Consider the following 13,879-nt stretch of genomic DNA (forward strand, 5'->3'; position numbering starts at 1 on the left):
AAATTTTCTGATGATATATAGTGGTGCACGGGCCACCCGTACTTACTCGCCTTCCTTTCTAGGCGCTTCGTGTTGGCTTGCCTCTTCACTCGAAACTCTTCGTCCAACATATCCTTGAGGAACACATAATTGTCAGATAAGGTGGTGATTTATCTTTTCCAACAGCGTGTTAACTGGATAGTTTGTGATACATGCCTACACGTTGTAGCCTGTTGTGTATTCGTAAAATGCTGCGCCGCTGGATTTCCGCCATCAATTATGTTTTAGGTTTGTATGATGCCCCGGACTCAGTGGCCCTCGAGTGGCCTGTTACAATTGACATACTGGCACCTACTTACACTTCACTATTTTGTACTTTTACTTTTCATTTTCCAAGTCACATGACTGATCATGTGACCATTTATTTTACTTTACATTTTCGACTTTTCATAGTCACATGACCAGTCATGTGACACAACACCTGACCAGTGTCTAGACTCATCATGTGACCGGTCACATGCTAGACATCAGACTTTAAACTTTATTTACAACTGTACAGTACCTCATATATTTTAGTATATGTACAGGAGCAATACATGGGGAAGGACTCAGCGAGTCCTCCTGTTGTCTAGCACAACAAACTTGTTGAAACCTAAGGGGTGATCCCTTCTTTCCCTCTTCTCTCTTTGCTTGTCTGAGTTGTGCGCCAGAGTAAGAAACTCTTGGTCGTTACATGGCCTGTGCTGGGACACCCATTTTGTCTAGAAGTGGCCCAGCAGTGTGATTCTAGCATGTTGGCAAAGCCACCCTTGGCAGCACTGTCGAGCGGTTCCCACTTTCTATCAGACTGGTTTCTATGCATTGGGGAATGTGTCTCAGAGCCAGCCTCATGGAAGAGGCTTACCCTTATATCCTAGTTTGGATCTTGATATATGTAGGCCTTGTATATGCAATATCTCCGATTAACATGTAGATGGTCTTGATATCCTCACGGGAGGCTCACCTCGGTATTTCAAATCTTCAAGTTGGTACTCTCTCCAATCATGACATCAGCGGTGTTTCTTGGTCATCTCAATATGTTTTCTAGAGCTCTTTTTTTGAAGGCTCTCCATTTGTAATTGTTGTGCAGGCTTATTATGTTCTTTTTTGTGCAATATATGTTTATTTCAGATTACATCGACTTCCAAACCTTTCGCAAGATACAATGAGCACACTGATATAGCCAACACGGCAAATAATGAAAGTGTATATACAACTATCACTAGGTGCTTTTAGGGCGGCGCTGGATGTTACGATAACACAATTTTCGGACCTTCCCTTTAATTTTATTCTCCGCTTTAACCTTGTACTTTAGCTTTCACACATGGTGCCACGCGGCACTTCCTCTTTTGTCCAAACTCCTCTTTCTCGCGCCGCGTTGCCTTTCTTCTTATTATAGACACAACTCTCTCACACAGTGGAGCTGGCCATGCGGGCTAGGCCCCATGACATCATCAGCCACTGTCTCTATCAAACTATATAGTACACATGTACAAATAACCCTGTAGTAGTATATATACCCCAATAGATCCAGGAGACTCCTCAGCGAGTCCTCCTGTTGTATACCAACTAACTCTCTGCATCCTAAGGGGTAACCACTCCCTCATCATCTTCCTTATAGTGTGTTCTGTGTGCGCCAGAGTAACTAACTCTTGGTTGTTACATTAGGACTCGCTCTGTCTACTCTCTCACACGTTTGTGCAAAAAGTCCCACTGGGCACCCGGACTCCAGGGTGAAGGAGATTTGGTTATTGGTTGGGAATATCCCACATAGCAGATGGGTGCGCTCTTCGCGACGGCCTTGTAGTGCTTTGGGAGAAGAACCAAAACCGTTGATACGCGGCCCCCAGCGTTAAGGGGAGTACTTAGCTCAGCAGTCGGTGTGAAACCGCTGTTGATTAGAATTAAAATACAAAACTTCAATTTCTCTTTCCTCTGACCAGGCCGGGCACTTGCCTCCGCCAGTTGGAGAAGGGTTGACAGCTTAACAAGCGGACCACCCCCTGACAACCGTTTGGACCAGGGTTTCTTACAAATACTTTTTATATAAATTTCAAATACTATAGTGTGGGTAGTCAGAGATTGAGATCCAATACTCAGCTGGGAAGAGGTTGATCCGCAGATAGCAAGCGGGGACCCCCAGTTACCTTTTTTTTTTACTTTACAAAGAGAACAAGTCAACATGTCGTCGCAACAAGATATGAACAGTCTGCTGCACGCCATGCGTGCACAAATTGCAACATTAACCTCTCAACTTGCCGAGCTGCAAACCAACCCCCCTGTGGCAACCCCCTCGGTCGAGAAGAAATTCAACAAGAAAGTCGAAGTCGTCGTTGACCCTGGCACCTTTGAAGGAGACAGAGCGCGATTCGCCGAGTGGTGGATCAAGCTCCAGATTTGGGTCAAGGCAAATTGGGACGCGTTTGCCGACGATTTTGAGGTAGCTACTGCGGTGCTATCTTGACTAAAAGGACCTGTGGCGGGTCGATACGCCCAAGTTAGATTGCAGGAATGCTACACCGCGGGAGTGTGGCCAACCTGGAACAATCTCAAGAAAGAGATCGAAAAATATTTCAAACCGCAAGCTGAGCGTTGTCATGCACCAAAGTTGATTGGTAGCATGGACATGTGTCAATAACGAAGCGAATATTCAAAAAGACTCGCCTTTGCGCCACACAGGCACAGTGCCACGTGGAATAGTAATTAATATTGCCTGTTTCGAACTTGTGGCTGATCAGCACCACCTCTATTAGGCAATCCAGTCACGCTCACCTTTGCTTTTCCATCCGGTACTTTCCGCGTTTTGGCATTTTGGCAAATTTTTGCGTCACCACTGGCTACACATTGCATTGCGCCCTCGCTTTTGTCGTTTCCCTTACTCCCCTTCCTTTGCCTAGCCCCACCATGGGCCCCTTCCTCTCCTTTTTATTCTCACCTGACGGTTGTTTCTGGATCCCCATTCTAATCCACTTTTTCGTCACCTCCACCCTCCTCCTCCTCATCTTATTTGCACCCCCACCATTTCTGATGTCACCACTTCCTATCCGCTTCCGTCGCAGATCCGTTGACTACCACGTGCCACTGCTGATATCAGCAAAGCCCCGGTGGCCGGTCCAAATAGGGCAATAAGTCCATCTTCATGACGTCGATCTGCCATCATATACTATCAAAACATCAGTCGCTCGTCTTGCCTGGTTGGAGCGTGGGTGGGTAGTTTTTGAGCTGGAGAAGGTCCATCCCCTTGTGTCGCCCATGTTCATCACTGTCCCATTCACTTGGGTACACTTATCTTTTGTCCATCATCTTCGCTACAGCTACACCTACCACACACTGCCTGGGACTCACTTGTTCCAAATTGGAACTACTCCTCTCCCTCCCTCGTTTGATCAGGTGGTCCAACACAACCAGTCCATTGGTAAGGCCATGGAACTATCAGATTTGGACTAGGTGGTGGACTGGTGGCTCCAGTTTCTTTTTTTTCAGCAGAACATTCATTTACAGTGCGATTATTTTTGATTTTTGAATCATTTTTATGGACACATATTTTTTTAGAATGCCTGACTGACAATAAAGGAACTGTGTTGATACTGATAGTGTTTTGCCTTGCCCTTTTTTTACTGCATCTTCCCATGACATCATGATCTTCCTGCTCTCTTTTTGCTATTGGACTTTACTTTATGGCTGTACAAACCTGTGACATTACTCACAGCATTTATTGTTCTATCCCTTTCTTTTCTTTTTTTGACAATCTTATCCTGTACTACCTACGCAGGATTCGTCAGCATACATTCCTTCCTTCATATTCTTTCTCATTCTTTTTGCACAGCTATACTGTGCATAGCCTACTTCTCTTTTACTATATAAACCCCTGTATTTTACCTTGTAAAAAACAACAAGAACTCCAATCCAGACTTCTTCCCTACTCTCAAGTTCACTACTCTACTACTTGTGATCCAGTGTGGTCACAACACTTCCCACTTCTACCACTGTTAACTGCTGTCATTGTCACTCGTCACTTTTGAAAGTGATTGTCATCCCCTTCAATTAGAGTCCTTCTGAGCACTACAGTTTGTGCGTCAGGAGCCTGCTATCACTGGGAACCTCGTCATATTGTCGTTCTCAAACATACCTTGTGCTACGATTAGCAAGGTAGTGCTCGTCTATACTCGCCACAAAGCCCCTATCTTTCTATAAATTCAACTATCCCTCCTCCTCAAAACCCACACTCATACACCTCTGGGTTTTACTTTGAAGGATCTTTATATGTACCACCCCACGAACAACCAGACCACTCCACTGTTCTAGGAGGCAAAGCCCATAAACAAGTTCCGTGGAATCTGGGAGGATTGTGTGTTAGTTTGTTTTTGTGTGTGGTTTTCTAACAGCAGTTCTCATCATCGACACCGTGTAAAACCCTACAAAGGGCCGCTGCCGGGACAACGTGTAGACTGGCCCAGACCGGTTGTTACAGACAGGGAATGAATCGGATAACCACAACATGATGGGAATACAATAAGAAAAATCAATTCCTCACACTTTCTTGTCACATAAGATGTCGTGAAAGAGCCTCCAATTCTGCTCCGTTGGTTCCATGATTCTCCCCACACGCATACAGAACGCCTCGAGACAATGAATGAGTTGATTTGCTTTGACTATGGTGTTTAGGCTTGTTCAGACCCATAATATTGAAAGGCTGTAATCTCTTCTCCCCGATGAAAACTTCGTAGCTGTGAGACTCCAGGGTGCAGCCATTAGCTTGGCTGGAAGTATGTGTCACATCATCAAAGTAGGTTTACTAAGAAGCTTTTCCATGCTCCTGTTCCTCCAAAGATTATAATATTCTGTTGAGAGAATGTAAGTACACTTAAGACACATTATAGTTCAGGAATGACAGAGAAACCTTCATCACTGTCGGAGCCCCCCCGTACAACCTCTATAAGATACAGTAGAGCAAAAAGATGGACACACTTGCACCGCTATTGTACCGAGTGTTAGTGGGAAAGTATGGGATAATAGAGCAGACCCAACTGACCATAAGTGCTTTGAACATTTGTAAATAGGGGGCCATCAAAGGTAATACAAAAACAGTGTATATCCTCGAGGATCCGAACATCGTGGACTGGTAACACTGCATTATCTTTGTCCCACTGCCATTACACATATATCACACTTCTCTCACATACAGCAAAAAGTTATTTCATGCAGAAAAGGTGAGCGCTCCTGGATCTTATATATATTACCACATCTGGTTGATCCCAACTTTATCAAAGTAAGTTGGAGCAACTCTGTTGATGGTCACAAAAGGCCACCTGCATCAATCATTGACTTGGAGATCAATGTTCTCCTGGAATTACTGACTGACAAATAATGAGTCCTCTCCTTTGTGTTTGTTAATAATTTACTGCAAGGTCACCAGATAGAGCTATGACTAATTTTCACATTGCCATGCATTTGTTATCAGACTGTCTGCATCGAAACAGCGGTCCTGGAGTTTGAACTTTCCCTTATATACATGAATCGGTGTCGGAGTCTAAGGAAATCTAAATAAACTAATGAGCGACAGTAGTTCTACGAGCAATAAAAGAGTGTTAGAATTATGGTAAACAAACGAAAAAGGAAATGTGAAGTAACACGTATCCGTTACATAATTATTCCCACGGGTTTAAAGCTAGTAATCCGAATTATTATGATGATCGATATACAAAGTGTTATATGACTCACCTTGCTTGAGCTCTTGATGTGGGTTGTTAGACTGAACTTGCTCAATCACCTTGATTACAGCTTGACTTTGGTATAACTGCTGTTATTCAACGGACTGTATGTTGCCCTTCGGTATCGGAAATTAGTACACAGTCCTTTATTAAGAAAACGATAAAGGCCGCCTGTGATCCGGAGTGTTTCCCACGATTCGTCTTGAGCTTCTCATTATATGCGTTGTCTTCGATGAGAATGCCTCAGGGTGTTAACTGGTCCTTGAAACCAAGGAATTTTCTGATAGGCATAGCCCATAACCTGGAATAAGTCTGATGCGACCGGTGTGGAGAACTTTACAAAGGAAGATAAGGAATAGATACATCTTGATGGGCAGGGGTAATTTTGATAAGTAGGGACTACTTTGATCTATGAGAAGGGATATTTGCTAATGTTTCCATCTGATCAAAAAGAAGTTCACCGTGCATATGAGTCATCGGAACAGATCTAAAGAAAAGGACATATCATCCAAAACGAAACTCACATTTTAATCGTCCGATCACGCCCCCCACTCACAACCTTGTCTGCAACGAAGTCGACACAGTACACTTCATCAGTATGTCCGGGAAGGTCAACTTTAAGCTTGTAAGTTTTGAGGTCCCAGATCTAGAGTCTCCCGTAAATCTCATCAGGAATACAAACTAGAAAAAACATACCTTTACACTAGAATCGCGACTCGCACTAACTACCATCCGCGAATCTGCACTCCAGGCTAAGCGATACACAGCACCTACATGCCCTCGCAAAGTCGCTACAAACCTATTCCTTCCACCTTGGTCGTCACCGGGACGTATGGACGCATCCCATAATCGGATGGCTCCGTCCCAACCCGCAGAGGCAGCCCACCGCCCATCTGGAGAGAATGCTACATGCGCGATTTGCCTTTGGTGGCCGGTGAGCCTCGACAGGGGGCGGGGTTTATCTATGAGATAATCTAAGGTAATCTAATGATTGAGGAGCTTCATTGCTTACCACCGCTAGATGAACCAAACAGCGACCAAAGGAAGAGTGTATGATCATCTGAGCCTGTTATGAGAAGCTCGGGCGTTGTAACCAGAAGAGCTTCGTATCGTGCGAGAGCAAGGGATTGAGCTGTATGAAGGTGAAAGAGTGAGCAGAAGGTACTTTAAGAGATATGCAGACATGAGACCAGAGGAAAGAACAACAGCTATGACAGCTTCAGATGATATAATTGCGGAAGTGCAAAAGGGTTAGATATATGCAGCAAAGTAGTGCATAAATCCTTGGAACGTTTCACATGAATCCACATTACAACATAGTGATAAATGCTAACTAACAAGGTCTTAAATTAGAGGGCAAAATAACACACCTTCAGCATCGTCACTCGGCCGCTTATTAGTATGATCGAATGGGCCCGTACGCAAGACGAAGTCGGTGTTGAGTGTGAGTGTGGTGACCCAATGAGCGTGATCTTTTAGAACATGTAGTTGTTTACCCTATCATGCAGGGAATAAATTCAGCGTTCACAAAAATGACTCGGATGGAGGGGGCTTACGCCATTCGCATCCCATACTCTGACTGTACGATCGCTTGACGCGGTGTAGAGTATTCCTCGCCTACCTTTTCCCCCTCCGCCCCATTTCACGACGTTTACGCTGGCTGTATGCCCGCCAAGGGCGTACTCGAGACGGCGGGTCGCCACAGACCAGACACGTACAGTGCCATCCTTTGAAGAAGATGCGAGACGCGGAGAAGCTGAGTTTCTGCGCATATAGGCAACATTGAGTGATGAACGTTGCGTGCCGATGAAAAAATGACGACAGAGACTGGACTTACATGTGTGCGGGCTCCCAGGCAAGGCTGGTGATCCATTTTGAATGTCCTTTCATCACGTCGCCGATTGCCTTTCCAGTTTTTGGGTCCCATAACCTAACATGTCCGTCATGCCCCCCAGTGGCCAATTTTCGCTCTCTCGGCTCCCATTCCACGCACAACACCCAACCTGTATGCCCTTTGAGCACGTGCGACGGGGTCTCTGTGTTTAGATCCCACAGCCTTGCATGCGTATCCCCTGAGCCCGTTGCCAACAGCGTTCCGGTGGGCGAGAATGATGCGCAAAGGATGGGTGAGGTATGTCCAGAGAGCGTGGATGAGCAGCGAGTTGCTGGGCGGACTTTAAATACAGACTGAGGAGAACAGTGGACTACTAGGAGATCTTCTTGGGTGAAAGCGTGGGAAGGATGATTGAGGACATCGGATTCGATGGATTTTGAGATAACGATGCGGGTTGGTGCATTTGATGGTGTGGCTGCATCGGCTGGGAGAGTCACATAAAATGAGAACGGAATGGCATCGTCGTCATCGTCCTTTAAATCATGCAGATTAATATTGAGAACAACATTAGTACTTGCGAACAGACTTTTTTTCTTATATTATTAACCAGAGCCTCGAGTGCATCACGAGCAACATTGGAGGGGAGGTTGACAGCAGGAGCAATTGCTTGGCCGTCATTTTCTGCAACAAACTGCACAACGATATTTGGAGAGGGTTTGGGTTGTTCTTGCTCTGGTTCCGGGAATACCATGGTACACTTTCACGCGTTTTGGGGGAGGAAGAAGAGTAGCCATCAAGAGCGAAAGTGATAAATTTTCGAAAACGAAAAGCAGATTTGCCACTTTTTGCACTGCTTTCCTATTCGGGAAATCACACTTTACCAAGCTCTATACATCAAGGTCGTATCGTACAGCCCTTTACAGTTCACATTTACGTGCCAACGTTGTTACTGTACTGTCAGAGAATCGATATACTGGGAATAGGTGAAGATGGCTCGACTCGATATAATTTGAAACAAATAAACAACTTCACCAATCTAGGGTTGTCTACAGATTCAAAGTTTCAGGTGAGCTCCTCGACAACAAATTCTGAGTAAATGTAAATCTATGAAAATAACCCACATTCAGAATAACAATGAGAGCACATGGATATACTTGCCAGAAAATGCAGGTTTTATACCATTTCGGAGATAGAATGACAGTAACAGTAAAGGAAATACAGCCACCCCTCCAACTTGGACCCCTCAAATACAGATATGGTCCAGAGAAGCTACAGTAACGGTCCGCGATATCACCATAAAAACACTCCTAGCCAGCCACCACTTTCCCCTTTCTTCTCCCCCTCAATAGTTCATACAGAGCTGTCGCCGCCACACCACGTTCCACCACCTTTCCCTGCTTCACTTCCTTCTGTCCATGGCTAGGCACATGTTCTTGTTCACCCTCTGTGGCCCCAGACCCGAGGACCAAAGAGAACCTTTTCGCAAGCCCTTTCCCGGTGGCATTAGCCCGAGCCGTGACTGGCGTCGTCTGGAGGGCGACTGCAGGAAGAGAAAATCTTTTATGCCGACGAGCCGTGTCTTCGTTTCTGCGCGGTGTATTGCCCTTACCCCCAGGTGTAGACGATCCGCTTGCGGGCCCCGCAAACGGCAATTCATGCATGCCGTTCAGAGGTAGAGGTGCTGACCCTGACATGGCGTCCTGCTTTACTTCGGCCATCGAGTGTGTGAAATGCGACACGCTCGGACTCGGTACAACACTTGAAGTCAAACTCTGTTCCTGCCCTATGCTTTGTTCCCGACTCAAACTTTGGGCAATACTCCGCTCACGCCCATGAAAATCTTCCAGAATATCGTAGTAGCTTCGAGGACGCGAGGGTGGTTTTACTCTGATGCGTACTGGTGGAACGCTTGGAGCTTGATCATTCGAGTACGAACGGATGATTTCACCGTCTGAAGGCTCACGTTCGTGGGTCTCATCGCGCAAGAAGCTATCATTTTCGAGTTCAGCATCGTCTGCGCTGTCTTCAATACGATGCAGGGGGCGCCGAGGTGAAGCCCTGTTCCCATAATATGATTCAGTGTAAATATCACGTCTAGACGGACTTCCCCTCAACATGCATAACTCCTGCTTTGACGGACTGCCGCTCGAAATGTTCCTGCCTGATGCAGAGTATTCCTCGATTGCCATGAGTGCCTCTGGCTCCGGTGCGAAATTTGAACGAGAAGGTATAGACAACCATGTAGGGAAGGATGCAAGTGTGGGTGAGACAGCTGCGGGTGATGGTGTGGGAGGTGAGGTCAATCGGGGGAAAGGTGAGGACGCCTCGCTTTCAGAGACGCCTTCGGACAAGGTAACTGGTTCCGAAAGGGGCGGAAATACTGTTTCGTAACACTCATCGCAAGCGCGGGCTGGTTTCCCCGAATTCGAAGATGTGGGAGACGTGGGGTCTGCTATAAAAAACGTCTATATGTACCATACTCATCAGCCCCGCGAGTTGGACAGAACAGAACATAAAAGTAAGGTATTCATGCCCCAAACAGTGATGTCAAGATAGGGAGGACGAAATATAGACGAAAGAAAAATGCAACACAAGCTCACCTTTTCTGAACATCCTGCACAGACGCATCTTCCACATAGTCGACAGTGATGTCGCCTCCTTCTCCATCCAAATGCCTGACCACATCGCATACAGCTCGATATTTTGGCATCAGGAATCCAGACAGGCGGAACATAATGCTCAACATGGTGTCTAACAGTCCTCTTTCCGTGTGCTGGGTCCGATCGCAACAAGTGCGGTGCAAAATATCCTCCACGACTAGATTCATCCACAGTTCGAGGTGAATGTGGCAGAGCTTGTAGACTTCTCCTGAGATGCGTTGTACTGGCGGATGAGGTAAGTGTCGAGTTAGGGTGTATCGCATTGAGAGATATAAGTAGAGATGCTTTGGTGTCGCGGATGGCATCCGTCCAAGCATCTCGAGCAGACGTGGATTCTTTGCATTTCAATAGGTAAAGAAGGGCAGTACTCCGACAGAAGTAACCACTTACCAGCGTACACAGTGAATGATCCTTCAGGGCTCAGGATTTCAAAGCGGCGCTCCTCACCCCATTCTCTTCCTGATGAAGAACCCACAACAATCTCTACGTCCACTAGGCTCAAATTTCCCTTACAAACCCATTTGTCTCCCGTATTAGAATTGCTTTGGGCCTGACTAGGTGTTTGTGATTTCTTCTTCCGGGGGGAAGGAACAACGGTGACCGGGCCATTTGCAACGTGGGGGGCAGATGGTGTAAAATGTATAGGAGGGGATAAACTCGCGCCCACAGGCTCCAGATTAGGGCCGGTGACCTTCTCGTGCGCAGCAACATGTGCCTTTAACATTTCTAGTTCGGCTTCACTTTTACTCCTGCTGCGTTCCATCATAGTTCCCGTCTGCTTCTTTACAAGAATGTTATCGTTTGGGATTGAACTGGAGCCTCTACCACCATTTTGCTGCTCATCTGGGTCCCTTGAGCCAGAACCCTTTGACTTATTCCTTCCTATCCTACCATCCTCATCCCACATCGATTCCCTCTCTCCACCTTCCAGCCATATTAGATAGTCTGAAAAAAGTAAGAACTCGCGTTGAAGGGATGTCACAGATCCCCTCACGTCGCTCCACCAACTTGCTGGCTTAGATTCAATCTGAAGCAACGCCCCCCGCTTGACGAACGTACGGCCTGGAGCTACTAGTGGAAATGGGAGATTTGTAGCAGACCGCTGGATGGCAAGTAATTGTAGAGTTTGGGAATGAGTGGACAGAGATGTATTAAGGGATGTTGTGACTAGACGAGAAGAGTGACATAAATGCGGAACCTTAAAACGCGAGAAATAGTACCAGCTGAAGTGCGAACTCACTTTTACTCACAAGCCTGTGTACTTCCTCAAGCCGCCTATATTCTGGATCGTCAGGGTCGGTACAATTTATGAGGTCTTTTAGGAGGAGGAGGTACCGCGGACAACGTTGAACGATTGTGAGAAGCCAGTCGCGAAGATGAAAGTTTGCACAACGAGGATGCAACTCTTGTTTCGCGAGAAAAGTCGCGAAAGCGGTGGGTGGAGAGGTGACAGTTGAAAGTGTTGTTAAAGTGGATATAGTTGTAGAAAATGACGTGATAAATGGGGTGTATAGAGAGAGGTAAGGGAAATGAGCGAGGAGAAGGGGGGACAGGGGTGGAATTTCCACAGGATTTGCGGGTGAAGAAGGCAAAGGGGAAGACAAAGTCGTTAAAGAAGGGGAAATAAATGCGGTGAGAGAAGTAAGAAACGAGCGGTGAAAGTTCCAGATATCGATAAAATTTGAGAACACTGCTGTGAGCTCCACGCGTGAAAGTAAAGGGTGCGCCGTATCAAGGGATTCGATGATTGGGGTCAGGAAATGCTATGACAAAAAAATCACAATAAGTTCTGAAGTCGGCGCAAAGTAGACGTAACTAGACTGAGACCTACTGAATAAATAAGATCCAACCCATCGGCGTAGGTCCTCTCGGTATCATAAAATTCATGAATGACTCTCCGTCGTTTTGCAAGTCTCATCTCATCAATATGTACGCCTGTTCTTCTACGGTTTCTACGCGCGTGATCTACAGGCGGTAGATGACTTTTATGTTTCTGAGCGTTACGCAAGATGGCAGTTGGTGCCAGAGCAGGCGAAAGGTTAGAGGAAGTATGACTGCCCTCTTCGAGGAGCGAGTCAAAGGAGGCAAGGCTCACGACCGAGTGCCTGTTAAGCGCTATGTTGGGTGCGCTAGGGAGCGAAATCCGTCTAAATGGGAGATGCGGAGGGCGAGGTATGGGTGCGGGCGGAATGTGAGAGGCGGAATCGGTAGAAGGAAATGCAATAGCTGAAGAAGACATAATGGACGAGCCTGTAGCAAGGAAAGTGTGGCCGTCAACAGAGACCGTGTTGATGATAGGGCTGTCGTCGTCGTTGGGAACGCCGTGGACAAGGTATTGCTCGTCGTGGTGGACGTCGACCGGAACGACCCTAATTTGGAAAGTAGCGTAATGGTTTTGGGATGAAACTATGAGTCTTCAATATTTGCACTTAAAGTTCATTTTAGGCCTCAATTGTTACTAAAAATGTAACAGAATCGTACCATTTGGGCCCACAACCCCATCGATATCACGACCTCGTCCACGACGGGCTCCTTTGACTTCGGGTACACTGATGGTAGAGGAGGAGGGTAAATATAGCTATGGAAAATAACGTAAGTTCACACTTCACTCAAAATTTTCATCTGTCACAACTAGGCAGGATCCAGAGTCTGAGCCTAGGATCGGTTACTCTTTCTTACGAGCAGTTGCTCCCACCGATTCAGGCTAGTACAGTTGCTATACATTCTGGATTAGTGGAATTTTGGTATCGGTATCAGGATGCGCGCGTATCCTTCTTATTTGCTTCGGGAGATGAACATAGACGTCATGGAATGATCATTATCTGGTTTATCGTTGGGAGTCTAGACCTGAACATGTCTGTGGAATCATGCACGAGAAAACCAGACATTCCTTGACTATGCTCAAATCGCCATCAGAGTGTATGTGCTCTTCGCTTGGTGTTAAATATTGCAAGACCTAACCGGGAGGAGTCAGTGTGTTTTCTCCTTCGCGAAGATTCGAATCATTGACACGATAGAGAAGAAATTTTGCCACATAACAAGTATGTGCGACCATAGATGAAGCTCACTTATGCATTTGCTACATATGCAAGGTAAGTCCATTAGTATCATTAGCATCATCATCTCGATATACTCAGGTGCTCTGGTAGGTATGATACCCGTAGCGAGTATAGCATGTCCAAGAAGTCGCCACTATACCCTACCTATCAGTGAGTTAAGATTCACGTTGTAACTCGTGCCTCGATCCAAGCCCCCCCTGTCCGTCTCAGAAGCGCAGCTGCTCAAGTGCGTGAATGCATCGTGAGCAAATTGACAGGCTTGCGATCCTTTATAATGGCTCATACGAGCTTTCATGTAACGCCTTGTTGCACAACTTGTACTTCCTTGTGATCTTCTTATCGTTTGTCCTCTTTCGGGGTCATAAGGCCTTTAATTCCGGGCCTGTTTCCCTTTCCAAATACTGAACACCATGTGATCTGGATTTTACCTTCCTTCGAATTCGGCAACAGATGTTCAAGTGACCGAACTCGACTGAACAACTTAATACCACTAGATCATAATTTTCTCTTCGAGGAGATGCTCAACAGACAATTACCAGAGGTAACGTCGATCCTATATCGTGGGTAACTATATATAGTGCTTATATGGTATGCTTG

The 13,879-nt window shown here is 46.2% G+C and overlaps 4 protein-coding genes across 4 annotated transcripts; 1 reads left to right on the top strand and 3 right to left on the bottom strand.

Annotated features, from left to right (window-relative positions):
• Nucleotides 1-2,200: 2,200 nt before the first annotated feature.
• SERLADRAFT_441888 (uncharacterized protein) lies at nt 2,201-2,656 on the top strand (the record flags this gene model as incomplete). Its single annotated transcript, XM_007322449.1, has 2 exons — nt 2,201-2,458; nt 2,528-2,656. The coding sequence occupies 2 exons, from the start codon at nt 2,201-2,203 to the stop codon at nt 2,654-2,656; spliced, it is 387 nt and encodes a 128-aa protein (XP_007322511.1).
• A 2,747-nt stretch (nt 2,657-5,403) lies between these two features.
• Nucleotides 5,404-8,314, bottom strand: SERLADRAFT_452632 (uncharacterized protein; the record flags this gene model as incomplete). Its single annotated transcript, XM_007322450.1, has 9 exons — nt 5,404-5,686; nt 5,740-6,170; nt 6,254-6,375; nt 6,426-6,691; nt 6,742-6,861; nt 7,100-7,226; nt 7,286-7,493; nt 7,567-8,096; nt 8,150-8,314. 8 exons carry the CDS (start codon nt 8,312-8,314, stop codon nt 6,158-6,160), a joined length of 1,551 nt encoding a protein of 516 aa, XP_007322512.1.
• Nucleotides 8,315-8,592: 278 nt separating this feature from the next.
• On the bottom strand, nt 8,593-9,585 carry SERLADRAFT_476824 (uncharacterized protein; the record flags this gene model as incomplete). Its single annotated transcript, XM_007322451.1, has 1 exon — nt 8,593-9,585. The coding sequence occupies one exon, from the start codon at nt 9,279-9,281 to the stop codon at nt 8,871-8,873; it is 411 nt and encodes a 136-aa protein (XP_007322513.1).
• A 23-nt stretch (nt 9,586-9,608) lies between these two features.
• On the bottom strand, nt 9,609-13,040 carry SERLADRAFT_417762 (uncharacterized protein; the record flags this gene model as incomplete). Its single annotated transcript, XM_007322452.1, has 7 exons — nt 9,609-10,028; nt 10,164-10,558; nt 10,614-11,390; nt 11,464-11,986; nt 12,055-12,629; nt 12,705-12,801; nt 12,903-13,040. Coding segments are annotated over 7 exons (2,832 nt in total), but the record flags the coding sequence as incomplete, so codon positions are not given.
• Nucleotides 13,041-13,879: the final 839 nt, after the last annotated feature.

This window comes from Serpula lacrymans, assembly GCF_000218685.1.
Source record: "Serpula lacrymans var. lacrymans S7.9 unplaced genomic scaffold SERLAscaffold_13, whole genome shotgun sequence".
Taxonomy (NCBI): Eukaryota; Fungi; Basidiomycota; class Agaricomycetes; order Boletales; family Serpulaceae; genus Serpula; species Serpula lacrymans.